At 41.8% G+C, this 26,737-nt stretch overlaps 1 protein-coding gene across 11 annotated transcripts in view; it reads left to right on the forward strand.

Annotated features, from left to right (window-relative positions):
* The window catches only part of NAPEPLD (N-acyl phosphatidylethanolamine phospholipase D), a 46,645-nt gene continuing 19,908 nt past the window's right edge, over positions 1-26,737 (forward strand). The window contains exons 1-3 of one of the 11 annotated variants that reach the window (XM_036892430.2): positions 6-263; positions 5,968-6,053; positions 24,212-24,518. In XM_036892430.2, the coding sequence (XP_036748325.2) occupies positions 24,225-24,518 (294 nt within the window). In that variant the 5' untranslated portion in view covers positions 6-263; positions 5,968-6,053; positions 24,212-24,224. The other 10 variants (XM_036892427.2, XM_036892425.2, XM_036892426.2 and 7 more) reach the window with 10 other exon arrangements.

The following is a 26,737-nucleotide window of genomic DNA, read 5'->3' on the forward strand; positions in this document are numbered from 1 at the left end:
TCTACTAGGATTGCGCAGGCTGCGAGAGGCCACCAAGATCCCATTTAATTTTAGCAATTATGATTGGTGTCCAGGGAGATGTTTATGCGATCTGCAAGTTAGCTTCTGGTTTTGGATACGGGGAGTCAATTTGGCGTCTGAAGAGCTTCTGCAGAGTGTGCGCAGAGCGTGGGGCAGCCGGCGGAGGGGCTCAGCGCACGCCCCACGGCGCCTCCTTTACCAAGATGGCCTCGGAGTCGGGGTCCGCGGGGGCGGCCATCTTGGTAAGGCGGGAGCGGCGGCCCGTGCGGACCCGGCGGGGCAGGGCTGCCAGATTCGAAGGTCACAGTGAGTGAGTGACCCGGCACCGCGGAGGGAAGCTAGCTGCGGCCGCCACGAGGATGGTGGGGCCGCGCACACTGAGGCGCTGCTGGCAGCTGCTGGCGCCCTCGGGCGAGCCGGCGCGGCGTGGCGGCGGGCGGCGGAACCCGGGCGCGCGCCGCGGCCCCTCCCGCAGCGCGAGGGCGCTGTGCCCCCGGACGCCGTGGGCCCTGGCCGTGCCGCGGCGGCGCGCGCCGTTCCCCTGCGCCAGGTGAGCTCGCGCCCCGCACCGCCGGCCCGCCGCGCCTCGGCGCCCCCAGCCCGAGCGCCCGCGCTTCCCTCTCGCGGCTCCGCGGCGGCCGCGTCGCGCTCAGGGTGGAGCGGTGCGCACGCCCTGGCCCGGGGCTGTTTGGCCGCTTCCGTGAGTGGAGCGGACTGGGGGTGGGACTAGGATTCCCGCCCGAGCCCGGCCGCGTCCCGCAGGTGCTGCGCCCGTGAGTGGCCGGAGTTCGTTTGAATTTCCGCACGCAGTGCGTTGCAGAGCCCGAATTTCTGGAGCTGCCTGGGTGAAGAGCCACATTTTTTATTTGCCCCTCGGGAGAGTAGCCGCCTCTGGGACTTGTTTTACATCTGCAGATCACCAGGTTGCATTTTCTCTGATCGGAATACTTGTGGGTGTATCTAATGGTTGTATGTAAATGAATGAAATGGGTCTACAACTTCCTCAGAGCAACATATTTGTTTTATCTGTAGTATTTATCTTCCAAAAATCCACTCCAACAGGTTTCTCCTCCTTTTTACTTGAAAGTTCACCACGAAATGGAAATAAGCAAAAGAATGGAGCAAGGTGGGACGGGTTGTGTGAGCCGGTGGTTTTTTGAGTTTTCGGTCCTATGGTTATTTCTTAAATTGGGTATTGCGGCCTTTCATAATAGGTGTTTAGATAGCTTTGTTTTCTCCCCTCCTTTGAGTAGCACTCACTGTGGTCTTGCAGTTGAGATAAATACGCTTACACTGGCTACAGAGTCTGATGCATCACATCTCAATTGAACCTGGAAAATATTAAGAGAATGAGAAAAGTTACCTTTTAAAAAGTAATTTAGTTTTTGTCGATTGCCTTTACCGCAGGTTGTTCTATGTATGATATAACTCATTTGGTTTACTTTGGCTGAGCATTAAGTGTTTGCTCCTTGATAATTCTGATTTCTTGAGAAAGTCATTCCTGAAATAAAATTGTCTGAAAATTAAATAGTTTCCGTGTTTGTTAAAAATGGGTATCTAGCGGTTCCATTTCTATTTTTAGTTACATTGCTTTTAATTTAGCCTCAGACATCAACATCGTTTGGAAAGAAGTTATGTAATCTTTAAAAAAAAAAAGATTATCTATATCCCTGATAAATCAACAGATTTTGTTGCAAGAAAATACCAGGTCTGTTAGAGAAGAAATTTAGGGCAAGTGTACTAGTTTAAAATAAGCATTTAAGAAACTGAGTGCAATTAAAACTGTTCTGAGTCAACTGAGACTATAGTCACAATTTTTAAACATTTTATCTTTTAATATTCTACAGGTTTTCTGGCTGCAAGAATTTTGTCTCTAAGAGGTGAAAATACCTGGTGTATTTTTCACACCCTTATTTTCACTCATAATTTGAAATTATATTGTACAGATTTCATATTGCAGAATATAATTTTGAAACTAATCTGGTTGTGATTGTATAAAGGACATGCTCAGATAGTCTTTCCATCATAGGGTTTGGGCCCTGCTTTACTTGATGCAGTCATCTTCATGCTTTTGTTTGAAAAGGGTATTATGTTACTTATGTATTTGTGAGTTTTGGAAAACTGGGAATTTTTAAGAACATTTTGTGTTTGAAAAAGTCCTATTTGCTTTTAGCTTTCTTGTTTCATTTTGCTTTTTCTTTATAGTAGTAGATAGCTGTGAATATAGTGGGCTTTTCCATTCCTTTCTACTCTTTGTATAGAAAAGAATATGGTTGTAGCTGGAAAGCTGTGTTGATCTGGGCATTTTAGATTGACATGCACAAGTAAAAGGTGCTTTCATTAAAGCAGGATTGGGGAAATGGACTGCGCACATAGTTAATGGTTAACGACCTTTATCCTGAAGGCCTGTGAGGCGTGTATAAAATTGGTATTAAAGAAACACCCATGTGATTTCCAGCATAATGATGAAATATACCCTTCTAACTGCTAGAATACTGAAGACTTATACCTATCTATAATTTATAATGCTTTGCTTGACTTGTCTTTTGAGCTTAATAACCATGTATTGTGTATTTAAATATTAATGGACTTTTGCAACAGGTTACCTAAGAACTCATATATCCCCAGGAGTTGTTCTGCTATGTCAGAGAGACAGTTTTTTGCCAACTTAACTGGCTAAATATCTGTTATAACTGTAATTTTCAAAGCTCTTTCAATTTTTTTTTTTTGTATATTTACTTTTAGTTTGATTTTGCAGACAATACAATATGTGAGATTACGAACCCCATTCCATGGGCAAGGGAAACAGGATACCGAGAGCCCGGGAAGCTACTAATTGGCTCCAGCTACCCCCCACAGCAGCCCTGGCCTTCTGCAGAATATATATACACTGCTGCCCCCTTTTAGAAAGGGGTGCCAGTGAAGCCAAGGTGGGATAGTGTGGGTCAGCAAGCTTCAGTCAGTGTCAGAGCCATAGATGCAACCCGAAACCTCTTGGTTGTGAGTGGTCAGTACCATTGGTTCTGGAGGCACAGGGCTGGCGTATCAATGGATCAGCATAAATTCAAAAGCGTGATTGGAAAACAACTCAGTATGCATCTGCCACCTAGAACAATCCACCTTTCCGCTTGAAAGCCCCAAGTTTTTGTGTTCATCTAATTTGGGGGGCCTTCCCAGATTAAGGGACTGTAACACTGATCGAACAGTAAATGCCTGTAGATTTCTGTGCTCTTCTGTAATCTTTCCCTGTTGTAAGAATTAAGTTGTCAGGTTAGAGAAACACCAAACGTCCTTCCTTATTGTCACTGCACTCCTTAAACCGGTCAGATAACTGTTTTGCTCACAAGACCCCATGGCAGGACAGCTAGACGCAGCAGTAGGTTTTTGGGAGGTTGTCATCTGTATTTTAAGGTTCAAGCTATTGTGTTCATTCCTTTGGCTTACTTAGTTCATGAAAAGATTCAGAATACTGTGCTATTGTGTGTTTGAAGTAGCTAATGACAGCTTAAAGGGTTGCTGGACTCAAGTCTTTTTTAAAACTTGAGGCCAATTTGTCTGTTTATGAGCTAAACTAAGTAAAATACCCATATGAGGTGAAATGTGTCTTTTATCTTCACATACTGATCATATGCTCTTTTGGTTCTGAGTGTTTCTGAGCACAGTTAAGGTGAGGGCGTGGCTGATGAAGAGTCCAGACTCCACTGCCATCCAGAGCTGGACCCCTGGAAAGTCACATAACTCTCTGGCCTGACTTGCTTCTGACTGGTAGGGAAAAGGATCGCACAGTGATGACTTGAGTCATGGACCATTCAAGTTGGAGAGGATCTTAGAGAGTAGTATGTATCCTGTCCAATCTCTACAGATTTTTGTTGGTAGTCTTGCAAGAGTTTTAAGCCTAGCATTATACCACAAAACTGAAATATCAAAATCACTCTTTTCCACCATTTCACAGATACTTTAAAATTCATTGGTGAAAGTTGATTCCTTTCTCATTCTTTCCTCGTACAGTGTCTCAGTTTTATGGGCAGATGAAGTGTCCACTGAGAGTAAATGTCTAGGTGCTGTTCCAAGCTTATTTTTTAACAGGGTGAATGGGAGTGCAGGTGCACATACTGAGTATCGTCATCCCAGTGAAGACTTGAACACACTTTTGATATACTTGGCAACGTTCTGTTGGTTAAGCATGCAAATGTAGAGCTTTGTTATTTCTTTTTGCTTAGCTGCCTCAGTATCCTAAAATCATGCTTTATAATAATGCTCATCTCTAATTTAATATAAATTGCCTGCATTTTAGTAAATCTTGTGGAAGTCATAACTATGAATTTATTTGGTGCCCTGAGGCCATGGAGCATTCTGGAAATTGAGGGGGCTCCCAGGATGCAGGAGTTTGAGTGCAGAAACTGGGAAGGCCCTGGGACAATGGCTGCATTGGCCTCCTCCCTGCAGGGGTCCCTTCGTGGAACTTGATGAACAGTTCTTCCTCAGTGGAAGAGTAAAATGCCAGGTGGTTACATGCTGGATGAACTCAAAAGACATCTTTTCAATGCCAGGAAAATATCTTCAAGGCCTAATGTGTATTTTCTGTTTATATGACTGAAATATAGGAGTAATATATTATTTTTGGTTCTTTTCTGTGTAACTTTGAGAAAAACTCAGCAATGAAATAAAACAGTTATGCCATTTGTAATATCCATGTAAAATTAAAAGGACAGTTCTATTTGTAAGGGAACTAGTATTTAAGTGTCTGCTAAGTGCCTTTTACTTTGAAAAGGGGAGAAGAAGATACTTTGTTGGAAGTAAAAAAAAAAGCTGGCTTTGTCGGGGAGACCATAACTGTTGGTTATATGCTACTAACTTTAAAACCTAGGTCTCTGTTCAAGATACATTAATTGGATTTTCCTTGTAGATTCAACACGATTAATGGAAAGAACATGGGTTTTGGGGTCTAATCCAACTTGGGTTGGATCTGCCAGGTCTAACTCTCACCAGCTTTTTGACTTTCTGTAAACTATTAAACTCCGTGAACCTCTGTTACATCACCTGTAATGTAAGGATAAATAGCTACCTCATGGGAATGTTGTGAGGATTAAATGAGATGATGAATGTACAGAGTAAGTGCTTAGTAAATGGTAAACTATAGCATCATATATGCTGCTCAGTGTACTCATGTTTGGTTGAGGAAAGCTATTTGGGGATTATAACCCTTTGTGTTTTTACAGCTTCCCTAAACTTCCCAGGTACTGTCATTGTATCAGAATTAGTTTTGAGAGGTCCAGAGTTGGAAAGCCCAGGCTTGGTATAGTCGCCCCCAAAATCCTTCCAGTTCTCTATGCCATTCCTAGGAAGTGGCCCTCAAACGCATGGCTTGAGGTGTCTCCATGCAGCAGGATGCAGGAAGAATGAATGCCTCCCTTTCCTTTAAGGAGACTCCTGTAAGCATGTGAGACTTCTGCTCATAGCACATTGGCCAGAGTGTCATCAGTATGGCCATCACCAGCTGGAAGGCCCGGAAATGGAGGCATGGAGCTGGCATGCAGCTGCCCTAAGAGAAACCGGGGTTCTGTTACTGAGGAGAAAAGAGAGACTAGATTTTATGGTGGGCACCTTCTAGTCTTCACCACTGTGTCACAGCCTCGCCAGGGGATTCAATGACTCAAGTATTCCCCAGGGTTTTTCAGTTTTCACTTTGAGAGTTAGTAGAGCTAGTGGGAACGCCCTCTCATGTCCTTTGGTGGGTTACTTTTACTTCTCCTGTAATTGAATTCCCAATAGATCTTTTCAAAAACAATTAACTGTCCCAAGAAGAATAACTAGGAGATTAAACTCATGTTCTTCATTTTTTTCATTCAGTGACTATTTATTGAGCACTGCTCACATACCAGCTGCTGCGGGTATAGGCGATGTGAATCATCACTGATTGTTTCCTTTCTTTGTTTTTTTTTTTAGTGTGGCTTCCCGGGAGCACAGAGTTGAATTTGTGACTCAGCTGGACTGAATACAAGTCTGTGATCTACCACACTGTCCTTAGCGAGGTAGTCCTCCCAGTCCTAGTGCCATGGGGCCGTGTTGGTGATGCCCCCACTCTAACGTGGACTGTGGGATGGGGAGGAAGACTGGGCTTTATGCTTGACGGCTGCCAGACTAGCATGAATTCGAGGGGACCAGAAAGTCCCTTTGATCCTTCCTAAATGCCTATCCTACCTTTGTGCCAATGCCTGATTCAGAATAGCCGTTTCCAGCCCTGCCCGTGTATCAGAATGGCCCGCAGAGCTTTTAAAAACTACCTGGGGAATGCTCACGTGACCTTGTGATCCCGCAGCCTTCAGTGCAGTTTAAAAAGCTCCACAGGTAATTCTGGCCTGCGGCCGGCATTGAGAACCCCAGGTTAAGGCTTTGTACCCAGCTGGCTTGGAAATACCCTAGGGAGCTCTCCCTGTTCTCCTCAGTCATACTGGAGAGCCGGCCCTTGATAAACTGGCCACCAGGAGGGGAGGTGGGACAGGGCTCTGGGGTTAGTAGAGTCCCCTGGGTAGGAGATGTAAGACACGGAAATGCTCCAGGGGTGTTCAGCTAGCGGGGACGCTTGCCTGGTTTGCTTGTTCGTGTCTTGGGATTTTTCCCTTTGAACCTGAGCCTCGGTACCTGGGGCACTGGGTCTGGGAGGAGGGCTGATTGTAGACGCGGCCGCTGACAGGATCATGAGTTTGGATGGCGATGCTCCATGGGGAACAGAAGGGAGGGGAACTGGGTGAGGGTGGAGAGGATTATTATTTTCAGAACTAGGACATGATAAAGGTTAAAAGCTTCCTGGGGAATCCAGGAGAGTGAGCGAGGCCCCAAGGAGCTGCCCCAAGGATTGGAATTCTGTGGAGAACCGCAGTTTCATGTTTGAGAGTGTGAATTCCAGGAAGACTGGGACTTCTCTTACTCACATAGAAAAACAGAAACACATCGCAGAATTTATTCCCTTTCAGTTTGTTCATGCTCTTGCCGTCAGCACCCGTATCTTATTAGAGCAGAAGTGCAAAATGGAATATGTATCCCATTAACCCTCATTAAACAGTGCTGAGAACATTAATGAGATAGTTCTTGAGGGCTCACTGTGTGTCCGGCACTGGGCCCGGCAGTGTGTACATTTTGTCCAGTAAGCTAGTGAATAGGCACCAGATGGAGAAACTAAGGCTTAGAAGGATGACAGGGGCACCAAGTTGGGAAGTATTTACTTTAAAATGTTTAAATTTCTTGTGTTCCTTTTCCTGGTGATATGATTTTTCCTGGTAATAAATTAAAGTTTAGTTTAATTATATCCATTTTTTGATAGGTGTTTGTAATTACCACATACTTCCTGGTATTCTAAAATGAATTATACTGAATTGAACTCAGGGATCTCCAAGTTACCTGGAACCTCAAGATTGTATTAGTTGACCTCTTGGGGGTGGTTCGAGGCCTTCCCGCCGACCTGCTGTAACACTCTGCTCTCAGATGGGCTGAGTAGGTCTGACCCCTGCCGTGCCTGGGCCTTGCCTCCTTGTAAAAGCCCCCACTGTTGGTTTGTTTTTTTTGTCATTTACCTTTTTCTCACATAGGACTGGCAAGGCTGACATCCAGGGCAGAATAATGTCTGCCCTTCTGCTATGCATTCGTCCATGAATCGGGCCCCGGTGACCTCCCTGCTTCCCATTACCCTCTTTTGACATCAGCGTCCTTTACCCTGCTGGCTGCACTCAGAGGCTCATGAGCCTTTTCAGCGTCACTGACCCCGTGGAGGTCTTTGCTGTCAGTGTGAGCCACTTGGCATGTACGGGAAAGGCTTCCTTACCATTTCAAGATTTGGGGCTAGTTGTTTAGGAAATGCCTTATTCTAAAGGCAATAATTTTCAGTAGTCAGAGCTGACACTTCTGTAAACCTGGTATTATGCCAAAATCTCTATGGTTGGTTATGCTTTATTTCCCTAAGGGATATTTGAATCCTGTTCAAGGTCAGGGGCTTGTATAGCCTACCCTGCCAAGAGAGCTAGAATTTAGATACAGTAGACATTTAATAAGTGTTTGTTAAATATGGCTTTAAAAATGCTTTCAGTAGAGGCCCTTACAAACTATCCCTGAAGCCTTTTCATAAGGTTGAAAGTCTAATGGCTGTTTGGTGTATCAGATTCGTCACAAAATGTCTTCTGAAATTTTTCATACTCTGCATCATCGCATGGTCTGCCTGAGAAATCTGTGACACTACACTTTCTCTCAATAGGTAACTTTGCTGCTCTCAGGTAGGAAATACTGTGCTTCTCCTCCAGCCCAGCTTGGGGAGAGCGGCTGGACGTGAGCTACGTTAGCTGGGAACTTTCTGCAGCGGAGTGGAACTCAGGAGGGCAGCCCAAGGCCAGGCCCACGCTGGCTCTTCAGTGCAGCCTGACGCTGTTGGCATTTTAGGGGTGGAAGGGTCCCTTTAGGTGTGGCCTTGTCCTCTGGAAGTTAGTGAGTCTAATGGTAATGACTTCTCAAGGCTCCAGAATGCAGCACAGACAGCCCTGACTTCGATGATTTGACTTAACTCTTTTAGACTTTACCATGGTGCAAAGCAATATGCATTCAGTAGACATTGTACTTCAAGTTGTGAATTTGGATCTTCTCCTGGGTTTGCTCATGCCGGCAATTCTCTTTTGAGGCCAGGTGGAGCATGGATGACAAGGATAAACAAGCAGTATGCCCACAGCCATTGTGTACCCCCACAGCCACTCCGTTTTTCACTTCCAGTACATGATTCAGTGAATGGCATGAGATATCTGATACTTTATAAAGTAGGCTTTGTGTTGGATGATTTTTCCCAACTGTAGGCTGATGTGAGTGTTTTGAGCATGTTTAAGGTAGGTGAGGCTGAGCTATGGTGTTCTGTAGGTTAAGTGTATTAAATGCATTTTTGACTTTCATTATTTTCAACTTACGAGGGTTTATCGGGAAGAAGAGGAAGATCTGTAGAGTAAAGGTTGGAACCAGAACTGAAGTCAGACGTAAGAGTCAACTTTTCCCCTCATTACCCTCTGCCTCTGTCAGATACCTGAATCCTGAAGACACGTTTCTCCATACCTTTGCTTTTTGGATAATACTTCAGAAATAAACTTTTTGCATAATTGATGTGACAGGAGAGAGGGAGGCCATATTTTGAAAGTATATTTTTGTGTCGACCTTTGCTTAAGGAAGAGTAAATAAGCATTTCCAGTCATCTAACATATTCAGGATGCTTCAACTTTCAAGAGACGATAACTGTCATTTCAATATAGTGTTATTATTTTATGTGTGCTTTCTCTGTGTGCCATAATATGCCATTTTAATGTGACTATCCTAAGATTCCAGTTGTGGTACTTTCAATGGCATATTTAAATAGTAGTTTACATATAGGAAAAATACTCTAGAGGAGGCACCTACTATGTTTATGTATTTTGGTGATTTAAAATCTGTTAATAGCCTGTGAAATGACTTGCAGTTTAATACATTGGATTTTGTCAAAATAGCGAAGAATTTTCAAAGCCTTTTGCATTCTGTGTTCAAGAACCGTTGTTGTCTTGACTACTTTTTGAAAAGAAAACAGGTTCACTACATGGTATCCCCCAGAGTCCGATCATGTTTTGGGTTTATTACTCTCAAAACTCTAGTCCGAATCTTTCATGCTTTGGGTAAGTTAGCATTTCTTTGTGCTTTATTCATGTCATATGACAGAAAGAAAACAATTGAGTTACAGGTTTGATGTCCTTTACTGAAGGGAAAACAGTCCGCAGTCTCGAGTAGAGGACCGCACCTGCATGGAGCGCTCTGCCCCGGGAGATCAGGGGCAAGAGCGGGTTAGGCCAGGCAGGGGGACACAGGCCGGATTGGCCAGGAGGCCAGATTTCCTCATAAGGCGGATCCTGTTACCTAGCATAAGCCAGATAAGCCGAGCTGGAGGCTTGAGATCGGTGTTCGCTGGGTTTCCTTGACAAGTGTTCCCCCAAGTGCAGGCTGAGGTGAGTTAGTATTTGTGGACTGTGCCGGCCCCAGGCAGCCTGCAGTTTGTGGGTCCTGACATCCACATTAACTTTGTCATTTGTTAAAGTAATTTTTTCTGTCTGTAATCAGAAGAGCACTTTAAAAGACAAATTTAATGTTTTAACACAAGAAAATACTGTGATTGTTATAAAAAATAAACTCATAGAAGTACTTTATATAAAATAAGGCAAGAAAAATTTCAGCAATCTGGGATTTTAAGTCTAAAATTCTAGAATGTTATCTTCCCTCATCTCAAGTGGTTCAGAAGGCTCTGTTTATCATATTTACTCTTCTACTGAATATAAATAATAGTAGTAATGACAGTTTGCATTTGTATAGCACTTTGAAGTACTAACCTATGTCGTCATTGCTGCTCATTACAGTCCTTCAAGGAGATATTAGGAAGTTTTCATCTTTAACAGCTGAGTAAGCCCAAGTTTAGAGACAGTTAAGTTACTCTCCAAGCTAATACCTCTAGTTAATAGTGGAACTGGTGTTCTGTCATCCAGACTCCCAACTAATGTTCTTCCTACTTTTGTGAAGATATGTTTGGTGAGATATATAATTTATGTATACACATCGAAATGTATATTATGTATATGTATAAACACATGTATACTAATTCTAACTAATATGTCTTTGACTCAATAATTGTTATTAAAAGTTGCCATATCTGATTTTTAGTGTGCTCCTAGGCACTGAATATTAGGCTATTTGCTTTCTTTAGCTTTTTAGAAAAACTGCTTGTTAAGTCAATAAAGTGAGTTAAAAATGAAATTCACTGATAACAGACAATGCAGTACTTTCTTTCTTTTTTTTATTTTTATTTTTATTGAAGGGTAGTTGACACACAGTATTACATTAGTTTCAGGTGTACAACACAGTGATTCAACATTTATATACATGATAATTCTAGGTACCAGCTATCACCATACCAAGTTGTTACAATATTTTGACTATATTCCTTATGCTATACATTACATCCCGGTTACTTATTTATTTTACAATTGGAATTACTTTCTTTCTTGATGTATGTTATGTACATACCTCCCACAGAACATATTCTCTTTCATTATCCAGTGTATTTCCTATGCTTGGACATTGCTGCCTTACCACCAGTGTCCCTAACTGCCCGTGAAGGGTTAACACCAGTCTCCAGGGAAATCTGTATTGCATGTGAAGGATGGGGACAGTTAAAATGTAACTACTGAAGCCCTTTGCAGACACTTCAGTGGATTGAAATAGTTTCACCAGCTGTGTTATCTGACATTGTATTGAAGGGATCCTTTTCTTCAATAAAAAGAGAGCAAATATAAAATTGTGAATTTAGTGTTATTTAAGATATCTGCAAAAACAGTTCTGCATATTTTCCAGATTTACTGTCTGCATTTTTGTCTGTATGTAATGGATAGTTGCTCAATTAGTATTTATTAAATGTTAACTCTAGGAATGGTGATTTGCAAAGTCACGATTTATGAGTATGTTGAAGTCCCAAACATACATTGTACTAGTGTAATTTTTTTCTTTAATTTTTTAAAATGATAAGCCGTGCATACAGTTCAAGGTAGCTGGCAAATCTAAATGTCAAAGAAAGAAAGGATGCAACATTTGCTTTTGAAATAGAGAAGTCTTATTTTTTTTACAGCATTTACCCATGTGTGCAGTTACTGAAGTAAAATATTTGTACTTGGCGGATTTGCCTTCACTAAATGTCACAGCCCAGAGCTTTTAGTTAGGGATGTGAGGCTAGCCTCTGCTATTAAGTAGACAATCTTCACAGAAATGTGGAGAATGTAGTTAGTTGATAGTTACTAGATGGAATATGTTGTCCTTCTTGAAGCAACTTGCTCTCTAAAAATGAACATTTATATTAGTTGTTGTAACGCTTTGTAACCTCTAAATTTGTTTCTGGGTTTTAGCTTTGTAGTACAAACTGAGCAGTTGTTCACAAAGTTGGCTGTTGTTCACAGAGGAAAGGAGGGTCAGCAAACTAAGTATGGTTCTGATCTTACTGAATTACCAAGGCTAATGTTTTCAATCTTGTTCTCAAATATGTATTTCCATGTATAATATAGTGTATTTTTCAAGATATGTTTTATTGACAGTTGAACACCACTGATATCAGGATGTGCAATACACTGCATAACACTATTACAATTGATAGTATTTTTACTTTGTTAGTGGCACATAAAATAACAGTGTGCCAACTTACCATTCATGATGTCTTCAATTGGATGAAAATCAGTGTGATGGCAGTTCTTTATCTAGTTTTAAACCTCTTTTTGAAACAGGTTTACAGTTTGTGTGCACTCATGAGTATGTTCATCGCCTGTCACTACTAGCCAGAAGTCAAGGCAGAATTTTCTCTTACATTGTTAACTCTGGAGACAAATATATATAATGAGAAATAACTGGGGAATTTGCTACATTTAATTAGCAGCCTAGCTATATTAAGGGGTTTGTCTGAGTTTGCAAATCTGAAAACTAGTTAATATTAGTACTGTACGTAGAACCCACTCTTCTTCATTTCTAGTTTTCCTATCATTTTATCTTTGATTTTTAAAGATGACCCTTGGGAGATTGTTGCTAGAGAGTGACTGGAAGACTGATACTTGATGAGAAGCCTTCTCCTAAGCACCAGCCCTCGGGCAGGCTCCATACATCTTCATGGGCAGCTGTTCACTGAGCTTTTTTTTTGCACATTTACTGAATGGACTTCCAGTACTTTCCTCCAAAAGAACAAGTCTAGATTGTTGTGGTTCAGGGTGTAATGTCCTTCTGTTCCTTTGTATCATTTCACAGTTTAATTGCATAGTGTGAAATGCTGTGTCATCGTGCTCACAGTGTGTTGCTTGAACGACTTTGATGGTAATGTGCAATCCTGCGAGCATTCATGCCCATATACTCCCTCCTCCCACCAAGGATATTTAAAAAATCATGTGCCAATGCCCTGTGACCCAGTAGGTGGCCCTGAGGTGGGAGCATTGTGTGTAGGAGGAAAGATTCAGGCCCTGTGTTTGGAGCAGAAGAGAGGAGGGCCAGAAACTTACCCTTAGGGACTGTCGTGATCCTTGCCCTCATTCTGAGAACAAAGGAATCCGTTGGAGGTTTTTCCTTTTTGTTTGTTTGCTTGGTTGTTTTTTATATCAGCTTTACCTAAAGAAGGATCACTCCTGAAGACCGGGTTTGGTGTGCTAGGGGGAGGGGGTTTTAAGAGAGCACGGCTATTTGGCAAAAAGAACTGTTTCCCTGAATTGGAGTGAGAGCCTGAGTGGACGGAAGGTAAGAAAATGGGGACAGTGTGAACAGACAACTTTGAAAAAGTTTATTATCCAGTACAAAGAAAGGCCACTGAACCCATTTTTCACTAATTTTACTCCCCAGGCCTCTGGAACCCTCTGTTTTCTTTCTTTCACTTTTATCATCCCAAAGCAACCTGGACGGGGTCATCTACTTGCCCGGGGGTCAGTGAGCACTTCTGCTGGGGCTCATGCTTCCCAGGACCTCAAGTCCCCGGGCTCAGAATCCACCTTCTCGCTTCTGCACAGATTCCTTTGCTGGGTGACTCCGCCCACTTCTTCCCCCCGCCCCGCCCCACCCAGTCCAAGGTCTGCGACCCTCCAGAGACTGTCAGGTGTCGTGATTCAGCTTCTTTATTGGCTTGAATTTACTCAGCTTTTTCCTCTGTCACCTTTGACTGGGCTGCTGCCTACCTCTTAGTGCATCAGACAAAACATGGGGACTACAGTACCTACCCTGAAGTTCTGTCAGGAGCGTCTATGTAAATGAAATGTGTGGAACATGTAGCCTAGAGCTTTGGTTATGAGTGGATGCTCTGGGTTCTATTTCCTACTCACTCATTAATCTCCCTGGCTCCAGTTTTTAGCCACACCTTTGGTTTTTATCTTGCTAACCATAGTTGTCTCCTCTGAATGTAACCCTTATTAAGCACTTTCAGTTTTTCTTCATTGCCTGCAGTGCAGCCAAACACGAGTGTTTCAGTCCAGGCCCCAAATCTGGTCCCATCCTTTACGGGCCAACTTAATCCCTTCCTCATCAACTCTCACAAGCCTCTCGGCAGCTTCTGCCCCAGCTACAGCGGACGATGAGATGTTTAAAAACCCTGTTTTGACTATGCTTTCGTCAGAGCAAATTAGAGCTCCCTCTTCTCCTTTCTCCCCATCCTCTGTTTAAAACAATGTGCCAAAAACTTTAAATAGTCGGTGGAATTATATATGTATTTGCAATGTGTATATACACACAGATACGCACGCACACACGTGAAGTGTATCATCACCAAGGGTGGCATGAGGTCAGCTCTGCCGTCTGTTAGATATGTTATTTTGTCAGGAAAGAGTTTAAAGTCTCTAAACTTGTGTGTTTACATATGTTAAATGGAGTTTAAATAGATGGTCTTTTTTTTTCTTTCCTTTGTAAAGGCTGAGCCTGAGCTTAATTATAACCCAGGTAGAGTGATTGTGTGAGAACTGAGATGGCTCACTCGGATCCTTTGCTTTTTAATAGAATTTAAAGAAGTTAGATAGATGACTGGTTAGCAGGATTAAGGAAAAAAGAGTTAGCATTTGGTGAGTGGCCAGCTCTTTCTGTACGTATGTCATTGAAATCCTTTGAAACCCCCATGAGGTAAGTAGGTACTTCACAGCTGAGAAAACTAGGACTGGAAAGGCTGTTCCTTGATGGGGTAGAAAGCTAGACATCCCCCCATAGAGCAATGTGGGGGCAGCAGAGTGTGGCCTCAGCTTTTGTCACATGTGGCTTTTTTTCATATCAATTATTCTCCAGACTGTAGACAATTTACACCGGACAGTTTGGAAAAAAAAAAAGTTTGGTTCCATGTACTTGTCCACCCTGGGGTTTGCATTCTTTCCCTTTCTCTCCTGGACAATATTTCTGTTTAAACACCATTAATTATAGCCATAAAACCATTTGGCTTTGTTATTGTGCTTATTTTCTTAGGGTTATGAGGTGTATTATTTGTATGAGTGGAATTTAAACTAGACAGAAAGCAAATATTTGTTTAGCATATTAGGAAAGAAGTGAAGTTCATGTGTATTCTTGATGCATTATTTTTCAGTTGTATGTGTCTGGAGTCCAGTGTAGTTCAGGGTTAAGGATTTCAGTGCCTTCAGTTACATGGTGGCAGTAGGTAGTCAGTAGCAGTAATAACAAGGTTAGCAGCACCAGGTTTGAGCTGTTATGTGCATACATGTTATATTTGTTATATATGTTTCTAGATATGTACAAGTGCTTTATTTATATTAGATTTTTAAATCCTCTCAGCAACCCTTAGGGGCAGGCAGTGTTATATCTCCATTTTATAGATGAAGCAATTGGGACACAGAGAGGGTAGGAAACTTACCTAAAGCCACACAACTAGGATGTATACTGTGCTGACTTGGCAGTTCTAAATCTGAGTGAATTCAAATTTGTGTTGTTAACCACTTAAATACATTTTTGAAATGTCTCTCAATTTGTGCTATCTCCTTGCTTTTGGTCTCTACTTTTTTTTTTTTTAAATAATTATTTTTTATTGAAGGGTAGTTGACACACAGTATTACATTACATGAGTTTCAAGTGTACAACACAGTGGTAGAACATTTATATACATAATTCTAGGTTCCAGCTATCACCCTACCAGGCTGTTACAATATCTTGACTATATTCCTTATGCTATACATTACATCCCGGTTACTAATTGATTTTAACCATTGGAAGTCTGTCCTTCTTTTTTTTTTTTTTTTTTTTTTTTTTTGTGAGGGCATCTCTCATATTTATTGATCAAATGGTTGTTAACGACAATAAAATTCTGTATAGGGGAGTCAATGCTCAATGCACAATCATTATTCCACCCCAAGCCTAATTTTTGTCAGTCTCCAATCTTCTGAGGCATAACAAACAAGTTTTTACATGTAGAACAAATTCTTACATAATGAATAAGTTACATAGTGAACAGTACAAGGGCAGTCATCACAGAAACTTTCGGTTTTGCTCATGCATTATGAACTATAAACAGTCAGTTCAAATATGAATACTCATTTGGTTTTTATACTTGATTTATATGTGGATACCACATTTCTCTATTATTATTATTTTTAATAAAATGCTGAAGTGGTAGGTAGATACAAGATAAAGGTAGAAAACATAGTTTAGTGTTGTAAGAGAGCACATGTAGATGATCAGGTGTGTGCCTGTAGACTATGTGTTAATCCAAGCTAGACCAGGGCAATAAAACATCCACGTATGCAGAAGATTTCTCTCAGAACGGGGGGGTGAGGTTCTAAGCCTCACCTCTGTTGATCCCCAATTTCTCACCTGATGGCCCCCCTGCGACTGTGCCTGTCTTAGGTTGTTCCTCCCTTGAGGAATCTTACCCGTCTCTGGCTAACCAGTCATCTTCCGGGGCCATACAGGGAAATGTGAAGTTGGTAAGTGAGAGAGAAGCCTTATTATTTGAAAAAGTTAGCTTTTTACTTCTTTGCATATTTATGCCCTGTGGCTTCTATGCCCAGCATTTGTCTTGAGGTATCTTTACCACTTGGAAGAATTATAATACTCGGTAAATTTGATATGAGGCACGAATTCTATTTAAGGGTTGTAATTAGGAAGGAAGAAGAAAAGCTATAGAAGTAGCAGGCGGAAGAAAACATGGGAAGATTGATTATTTCTTTGATATATCTTCTTGTAGAGTAACTTTAGCATGTATAGGTTTTAAGCTACTACTTAAATTGCACACACACATTAACATAATAGGAGTATAGTTACATAACCAAAGCATATCTGTAATTACCAGCCATCTGCAGTGAAACCAAGAAAACCAGTTAGGCACCTTAGGCATTTGTGAAAACTTATCTATGATATGGTGGATATTGTGCCAACTGAACTTGAACAGTCTGAGAGAAATCAGACAAATTAAAACAACCCATTCCTGGGGACTGTTCACATGCCATATGTTCTTTTAACAGTAAATAGTTTGTAGTTGTAAGACTTTGGAGCGCTACAATTTGCACTTCTCCAAATTCTTGGTTGAGTTCCAACAGTATAGATCCAGTCCAATTTTGTTGTTTTACTGTATGCACAGGCCAGCTTAGATATCTCATTCCTCATTCCCATGGCAAGTCCAGGAACTGGTGGGATGAGTGCATCTACAGCTGTAGCAGTGCGTGGATCTTTGTTGGGGTTTTTTGATGATCATCTTCTGGCATGAGTCTTCCAGAGAGTGCAGATGTTGGAAGTTCTTTTTCATATCGTATCTTAGTTCATTTTCGGGGTAGCCCAATTAGGCTTTGATCCTCTGTATAAACACAAACAGACCCTTTGCCTACACTTTTATATGCCCTTTATACCCTTGTGTAGAACTCGTTGGAGGTTACCACACAGGAACTGCCCTTTTTTTTTTTTTTTTTTTTCTATCACTAATCTACACTTACATGACGAATATTATGTTTACTAGGCCCTCCCCTATACCAGGTCTCCCCTATAAACCCCTTTACAGTCACTGTCCATCAGCATAGCAAAATGCTGTAGAATCACTACTTGCCTTCTCTGTGTTGTACAGCCCTCCCTTTTCTCCTACCCCCCCCATGCATGTTAATCTTAACACCCCCCTACTTCTCCCCCCCTTATCCCTCCCTACCCACCCATCCTCCCCAGTCCCTTTCCCTTTGGTACCTGTTAGTCCATTCTTGAGTTCTGTGATTCTGCTGCTGTTTTGTTCCTTCAGTTTTTCCTTTGTTCTTATATTCCACAGATAAGTGAAATCATTTGGTATTTCTCTTTCTCCACTTGGCTTGTTTCACTGAGCATAATACCCTCCAGCTCCATCCATGTTGCTGCAAATGATTGGATTTGCCCTTTTCTTATGGCTGAGTAGTATTCCATTGTGTATATGTACCACATCTTCTTTATCCATTCATCTATTGATGGACATTTAGGTTGCTTCCAATTCTTGGCTATTGTAAATAGTGCTGCAATAAACATAGGGGTGCATCTGTCTTTCTCAAACTTGATTGCTGCATTCTTAGGGTAAATTCCTAGGAGTGGAATTCCTGGGTCAAATGGTAAGTCTGTTTTGAGCATTTTGATGTGCCTCCATACTGCTTTCCACAATGGTTGAACTAACTTACATTCCCACCAGCAGTGTAGGAGGGTTCCCCTTTCTCCACAGCCTCGCCAACATTTGTTGTTGTTTGTCTTTTGGATGGCAGCCATCCTTACTGGTGTGAGGTGATACCTCATTGTAGTTTTAATTTGCATTTCTCTGATAATTAGCGATGTGGAGCATCTTTTCATGTGTCTGTTGGCCATCTGTATTTCTTTTTTGGAGAACTGTCTGTTCAGTTCCTCTGCCCATTTTTTAATTGGGTTATTTGTTTTTGGTTGTTGAGGCGTGAGAGCTCCTTATATATTCTGGACGTCAAGCCTTTATCGGATGTGTCATTTTCAAATATATTCTCCCATACTGTAGGGATCCTTCTTGTTCTATTGATGGTGTCTTTTGCTGTACAGAAGCTTTTCAGCTTAATATAGTCCCACTTACTCATTTTTGCTGTTGTTTTCCTTGCCTGGGGAGATATGTTCAAGAAGAGGTCACTCATGTTTATGTCTAAGAGGTTTTTGCCTATGTTTTCTTCCAAGAGTTTAATGGTTTCATGGCTTACATTCAGGTCTTTGATCCATTTTGAGTTTACTTTTGTATATGGGGTTAGACAATGGTCCAGTTTCATTCTCCTACATGTAGCTGTCCAGTTTTGCCAGCACCACCTGTTGAAGAGACTGTCATTTCGCCATTGTATGTCCATGGCTCCTTTATCAAATATTAATTGACCATATATGTCTGGGTTAATGTCTGGATTCTCTAGTCTGTTCCATTGGTCTGTGGCTCTGCTCTTGTGCCAGTACCAAATTGTCTTGATTACTATGGCTTTATAGTAGAGCTTGAAGTTGGGGAGTGAGATCCCCCCTACTTTATTCTTCTTTCTCAGGATTGCTTTGGCTATTCGGGGTCTTTGGTGGTTCCATATGAATTTTTGAATTATTTGTTCCAGTTCATTGAAGAATGTTGCTGGTAGTTTCATAGGGATTGCATCAAATCTGTATATTGCTTTGGGCAGGATGGCCATTTTGACGATATTAATTCTTCCTAGCCACGAGCATGGGATGAGTTTCCATCTGTTAATGTCCCCTTTAATTTCTCTTAAGAGTGACTTGTAGTTTTCAGAGTATAAGTCTTTCACTTCTTTGGTTAGGTTTATTCCTAGGTATTTTATTTTTTTTGATGCAATTGTGAATGGAGTTGTTTTCCTGATTTCTCTTTCTGTTGGTTCATTGTTAGTATATAGGAAAGCCACAGATTTCTGTGTGTTGATTTTGTATCCTGCAACTTTGCTGTATTCTGATATCAGTTCTAGTAGTTTTGGGGTGGAGTCTTTAGGGTTTTTTATGTACAGTATCATGTCATCTGCAAATAGTGACAGTTTAACTTCTTCTTTACCAATCTGGATTCCTTGTATTTCTTTATTTTGTCTGATTGCCATGGCTAGGACCTCCAGTACTATGTTAAATAACAGTGGAGAGAGTGGGCATCCCTGTCTAGTTCCCGATCTCAGAGGAAATATTTTCAGCTTCTCGCTGTTCAATATAATGTTGGCTGTGGGTTTATCATAGATGGCCTTTATTATGTTGAGGTACTTGCCCTCTATTCCCATTTTGCTGAGAGTTTTTAACATGAATGGATGTTGAACTTTGTCAAATGCTTTTTCAGCATCTATGGAGATGATCATGTGGTTTTTGTCTTTCTTTTTGTTGATGTGGTGGATGATGTTGATGGACTTTCGAATGCTGTACCATCCTTGCATCCCTGGGATGAATCCCACTTGGTCATGGTGTATGATCCTTTTGATGTATTTTTGAATTCGGTTTGCTAATATTTTGTTGAGTATTTTTGCATCTACGTTCATCAGGGATATTGGTCTGTAGTTTTCTTTTTTGGTGGGGTCTTTGCCTGGTTTTGGTATTAGGGTGATGTTAGCTTCATAGAATGAGTTTGGGAGTATCCCCTCCTCTTCTATTTCTTGGAAAACTTTAAGGAGAATGGGTATTATGTCTTCTCTGTATGTCTGATAAAATTCCGAGGTAAATCCATCTGGCCCGGGGGTTTTGTTCTTTGGTAGTTTTTTGATTACCTCTTCAATTTCGTTGCTGGTAATTGGTCTGTTTAGATTTTCTGTTTCTTTCTGGGTCAGTCTTGGAAGGTTGTATTTTTCTAGGAAGTTGTCCATTTCTCCTAGGTTTCCCAGCTTGTTAGCATATAGGTTTTCATAGTATTCTCTAATAATTCTTTGTATTTCTGTGGGGTCCGTCATGATTTTTCCTTTCTCGTTTCTGATACTGTTGATTTGTGTTGACTCTCTTTTCCTCTTAAGAAGTATGGCTGGAGGCTTATCTATTTTGTTTATTTTCTTGAAGAACCAGCTCTTGGTTTCATTGATTTTTGCTATTGTTTTATTCTTCTCAATTTTATTTATTTCTTCTCTGATCTTTATTATATCCCTCCTTCTGCTGACCCTAGGCCTCATTTGTTCTTCTTTTTCCAATTTCGATAATTGTGATATTAGACCATTCATTTGGGATTGTTCTTCCTTTTTTAAATATGCTTGGATTGCTATATACTTTCCTCTTAAGACTGCTTTTGCTGCATCCCACAGAAGTTGGGGCTTAGTGTTGTTGTTGTCATTTGTTTCCATATATTGCTGGATCTCCATTTTGATTTGGTCATTGATCCATTGATTATTTAGGAGCGTGTTGTTAAGCCTCCATGTGTTTGTGAGCCTCTTTGCTTTCTTTGTACAGTTTATTTCTAGTTTTATGCCTTTGTGGTCTGAAAAGTTGGTTGGTAGGATTTCAATCTTTTGGAATTTTCTGAGGCTCTTTTTGTGGCCTAGTATGTGGTCTATTCTGGAGAATGTTCCATGTGCACTTGAGAAGAATGTATATCCCGCTGCTTTTGTATGTAGAGTTCTATAGATGTCTATTAGGTCCATCTGCTCTACTGTGTTGTTCAGTGCTTCCGTGTCCTTACTTATTTTCTGCCCAGTGGATCTATCCTTTGGGGTGAGTGGTGTGTTGAAGTCTCCTAGAATGAATGCATTGCAGTCTATATCTCCCTTTAGTTCTGTTAGTATTTGTTTCACATATGCTGGGGCTCCTGTGTTGGGTGCATATATATTTAGAATGGTTATATCCTCTTGTTTGACTGAGCCCTTTATCATTATGTAGTGTCCTTCTTTATCTCTTGTTACTTTCTTTGTTTTGAAGTCTATTTTGTCTGATATTAGTACTGCAACCCCTGCTTTCTTCTCACTGTTGTTTGCTTGAAATATGTTTTTCCATCCCTTGACTTTTAGTCTGTACATGTCTTTGGGTTTGAGGTGAGTTTCTTGTAAGCAGCATATAGATGGGTCTTGCTTTTTTATCCATTCTGTTACTCTGTGTCTTTTGATTGGTGCATTCAACCCATTAACATTTAGGGTGACTATTGAAAGATATGTACTTATTGCCATTGCAGGCTTTAAATTCGTGGTTACCAAAGGTTCAAGGTTAGCCTCTTTAGTATCTTACTGCCTAACTTAGCTCGCTTATTGAGCTGTTATATACACTGTCTGGAGATTCTTTTCTTCTCTCCCTTCTTGTTCCTCCTCCTCGATTCTTCATATGTTGGGTGTTTTGTGCTGTGCTCCTTCTAGGAGTGCTCCCATCTAGAGCAGTCCATGTAAGATGTTCTGTAGAGGTGGTTTGTGGAAAGCAAATTCCCTCAGCTTTTGTTTGTCTGGGAATTGTTTAATCCCACCGTCATATTTGAATGATAGTCGTGCTGGATACAGTATCCTTGGTTCAAGGCCCTTCTGTTTCATTGTATTAAATATATCATGCCATTCTCTTCTGGCCTGTAGGGTTTCTGTTGAGAAATCTGACGTTAGCCTGATGGGTTTCCCTTTATAGGTGACCTTTTTCTCTCTAGCTGCCTTTAACACTCTTTCCTTGTCCTTGATCTTTGCCATTTTAATTATTATGTGTCTTGGTGTTGCCCTTCTTGGATCCTTTCTGTTGGGGATTCTGTGTATTTCCGTGGTCTGTTTGATTACTTACTCCCCCAGTGTGGGGAAGTTTTCAGCAATTATTTTTTCTAAGATACTTTCCATCTCTTTTCCTCTCTCTTCTTCTTCTGGGACCCCTATAATACGGATATTGTTCCTTTTAGATTGTTCACACAGTTCTCTTAATATTGTTTCATTCCTGGAGATCCTTTTGTCTCTCTCTATGTCAGCTTCTATGCGTTCCTGTTCTCTGATTTCAATTCCATCAATGGCCTCTTGCATTCTATCCATTCTGCTTATAAACCCTTCCAGAGTTTGTTTCATTTCTGCGATCTCCTTTCTGGCATCTGTGATCTCTTTCCGGACTTCATCCCATTTTTCTTGCGTATTTCTCTGCATCTCTGTCAGCATGTTTATGATTCTTATTTTGAATTCTTTGTCAGGAAGACTGGTTAGGTCTGTCTCCTTCTCTGGTGTTGTCTCTGTGATCTTTGTCTGCCTGTAGCTTTGCCTTTTCATGGTGATAGGAATAGTCTGCAGAACTGGGACGAGTGACGGCTGGAAGGACTTCCTTTCTTGTTGGTTTGTGGCCCTCCTCTCCTGGGAGAACAGCGACCTCTAGTGGCTTGTGCTGCGCAGCTGCGCGCAGACAGGGCTTCTGCTTCCTGCCCGGCTGCTATGGAGTTAATCTCCGCTGTTGCTGTGGGCGTGGCCTGGCTCGGGCAGCTACTCCAAAATGGTGGAGTCGCGTTGGAGCAGGAGCTGCTGGGAGGCTATTTATCTCTGTAAGGGGCCTCCCTGCTCCCTGCAGCCCAGGGGTTAGGGTGCCCAGAGATCCCGGATTCCCTACCTCTGGATTAAGTGACCCGCCCTGCCCCTTTAAGACTTCCAAAAAGCACCCGCCAAAACAAAACAACGACCACAAAAAAAAACAAGAAAAAAAATTTTTTTAATTAAAAAAAAAATTTTTAATTAAAAAAAAACGGTGGTTGTTCGTTTTTCTTTATTCTCCGGTGCCAGCCTCAGGCCTCTGCTCACCGGTCTTTCTGCCCTGTTTCCCTAGTGTTGGGGTCCCTGTCCCTTTAAGACTTCCAAAAAGCGCTCGCCAAAACAAAGCAGCAAAAAAGCAAAAAAAAAAAAAAAAAATGGTCGCGCGCTCTTCTTATGTCCTCTGTCGCCCAGCCTCCAGTGCCTGCTCACTGTTCTTGCTGCCCTGTTTTCCCAGTATCGAGGGCCCTGCACTCTGGCCCGGATGGCTGGGGCTGGGTGTTCGGCAGCCCTGTGCTCCGTCTCCCTCCCGCTCTGCCTGCTCTTCTCCCGCCGGGAGCTGGGGGGAGGGGCGCTCGGCTCCCGCGGGGCCGGGGCTTGTATCTTACCCCCTTCGCGAGGCGCTGGGTTCTCTCAGGTGCGGATGTGGTCTGGATATTGTCCTGTGTCCTCTGGTCTTTATTCTAGGAAGGGTTGTCTTTGTTATATTTTCATAGATATATGTTGTTTTGGGAGGAGATTTCCGCTGCTCTACTCACGCCGCCATCTTCCGCCCCTCGGTCTCTACTTTTTAGGAGCGTTGGTAACAGGTTATCTTCAAAGTAAAAATAAGTAGGCCCAGTGAGTTATATGTAAATCACTTGGATTACTGAAGTATCTTCAGGGAACTAAGGCCTTCCTTCTTAGTATGTGTTATTAACAATAATATTTTTAAAATTCAGGTATGAAAATGTTACAGAATCTTGAAGGTGCTTTATTCTATAAGATATCACTGAAATGGAAAATTTCATGTTTAAATGCTGACTGGTGGAGTAGGCTGTTTTGGATTAGAGCAGATAAGGAATTTTTAAAAGGTTTGGAAGGAATAGGCAGAGCAAACATCTTTTCTATTTAGCAAGCAGTAATACTGGATTCTAAATTGTATTTTATGGGAAGAAGGTTTGAGCTAAAAGCAATAGTGTTTTTATAAGACTGAGGGTATTTTTATTGGGTACAAAATAATACTATGTGATTTGATGCCTTTATGTTAAACTCACTATTCCTGCCCCACCCCCCACCTTTTTTATTTCCAGGTCTGCAAAGGACATGGATGAAAATGAGAGCGACCAGCCCCTGATGACAAGCAGCCAATATCCTAAAGAAGTAGTAAGAAAACGCCAAACTTCAGCACGGAATTCTGGAGGAAGTGATTCTTCTAGATTTTCCAGGAAAAGTTTCAAACTGGATTATAGACTAGAGGAAGATGTAACTAAATCAAAGAAAGGGAAGGATGGGAGATTTGTTAACCCTTGGCCGACATGGAAGAATATCTCTATTCCACATGTTCTCAGATGGCTGATAATGGAAAAAGACCACAGTAGTGTTCCGGGTTCCAGAGAGGTAGTGTTTGGCTTGAGCACTCTGTGTTTACCCGTAATATGTACGTCATTTAACTCTGTGAACTGTATCAGGACATTCAAGTCAGCTAATTGAGCCCGAGTTAAAAGTCCTAGGGCTGGGTTCTGGGGAGATGAAGGGAATAAGGTGCTCTCAGGCTGATAGTTCAGCAGCAAAATGCATGCATGAATAACCAGCCGGTCTGGTGGCAGGTTGGGGTCAGGGCCGCAGGCTTTAGAAGTACAGGAAGGAAGCAGTTCTGACTGGTGGGCTTGGAAATGGCTTTACAGAGGAGGTAGTATTTGAGCTGGGCCTAGAATGAGAAAATATTTCAGCAGTGCTTTTCTGGGTGGATGATGGCATTACCACATCGCGAAGTGGGAAGGTGCATGAATGTCCTAGAAGGCAGTGGCCTGAGGTGTGTTTGGAATGTGGGTTGTGTTCAGTCACGGCCAAGAGTGCCTGGCTTTTCATCCTTGGAAAAGCCACTAAAGCTGCAGAAGAAATACTAGGTAATTCCCAGACCTTTAAAAGTTGGCAATAGTCCTTTAAATATGCTAGTTTTACTTAAGATGAGACATCCCAATATCAGGCACCCAGCTTATTAGATGAATGAGCCCGTGTTGGGTCCAAGGTCTTAACACCTTTTTCTCCCTCAGTTTCTTGCTGTCTCCACCTCCTATCTCCCTTAGCCTCTCTTTCACACTAAACCCTGTCCTACCAGGTTTTGTGGGGAATTGAGATGAAGAACCTGACGTTGGGAGTTGGGGGGTGGCTGGGAAAGAGTGGGGCGTCCCAGAGGCAGGAGGGGAAGTGGGTGGTGGTGGATCTGTTTACCTTGGTAAGTGTGTCCATTTTTCTTTAAAGGATATGGGATAAAAAACTGGTATTATCACTGATGCTATGCAATGTTGATAGTATTAATCCTAGTGAACAGGATTAACATGAATGTTTTTCTAGCACTTTTTTAGCATGAGGCAGGACATTGATAAACCCTTTTATATCTTTCAACTTTGAGGATGGGAGGAACAAGAAAGTTTTTTCCCCCTGGGGACCCCCATATGAAGGCGAACATGGACTGGAGTTGGGAAGAAGGGCATTAGGGCAGGAGGTTGCCATGGGTAGGCTCCTGCTGGGGTAAACTTCACCCTGGTTTTGGAGCCACGGCTTCTAAGAAGGCAGAGGTAGCAATGGCGTCTTCAGTTTTGTTTTGTCTCAAAGAGGAAGTGAGTGACTACTTGAAGGTATAAGTAAGTACATCTCTGTATGCTAATGATTTGGAGATACTGTAGGAGCTGGGTCGAACCACTGGGAACTTGCCTGGCTAGTGGTTCTTAAGCTCTTTGGGATGCTGGCCCCTTTTGAAAATCTGATAGAGCTGAGAACCCTCTTCTTAGGGAAATATATGCATGCGCATAAACACACTGCCTTTTACTGTAATTGGAGGGAGTTCGTGGACCTTCTTAAGCCTGTTCATTCACTCACTCATTCTTTTTTTTTTTAAGACATTTTTATTAAGGTATTATTGATATATACTCTTATGAAGGTTTCACTTGAAAAACGATGTTACCGCATTCACCCATACTGAATCCCCTCCCATACACCATTGCAGTCACTGTCCATCAGTGTAGTAAGATGCCACAGAGTCACTATTTGACTTCTCTGTGCTACACTGTCTTCCCCGTGACCCCCCCTATATACCATGTGTGCCAATTATAGTACCCCACAATTTCCTTCTCCCTCCCCATCTGCCCTCCCCCACCCCTTCCCTTTGGTAACTACTAGTCCCTTGGAATCTGTGAGTCTGTTGCTATTTTGTTCCTTCAGTTTTGCTTCATCGTTATACTCCACAAATGAGGGAAATCATTTGGCATTTGTCTTTCTATGCTTGGCTTATTTCACTGAGCATAATACCCTCTAGCTCCACCATGTTGTTGCAAATGGTAGGATTTGTTTCTTTCTTATGGCTGAATAGTATTCCATTGTGTGTATGTACCACATCTTCTTTATCTATTCATCTACTGATGGACACTTAGGTTGCCTCCATACCTTGGCTATTGTAAATAGTGCTGCAATAAACATAGGGGTGCATATGTCTTTTTGAATCTGAGAAGTTGTGTTCTTTGGGTAAATTCCTAGGAGTGGAATTCCCGGGTCAAATGGTATTTCTATTTTTAGTCTTTTGAGGAAGCCTCCATATTGCTTTCCACAATGGTTGAACT

This window comes from Manis pentadactyla, chromosome 7 (genome assembly GCF_030020395.1).
Source record: "Manis pentadactyla isolate mManPen7 chromosome 7, mManPen7.hap1, whole genome shotgun sequence".
NCBI lineage: Eukaryota > Metazoa > Chordata > Mammalia > Pholidota > Manidae > Manis > Manis pentadactyla.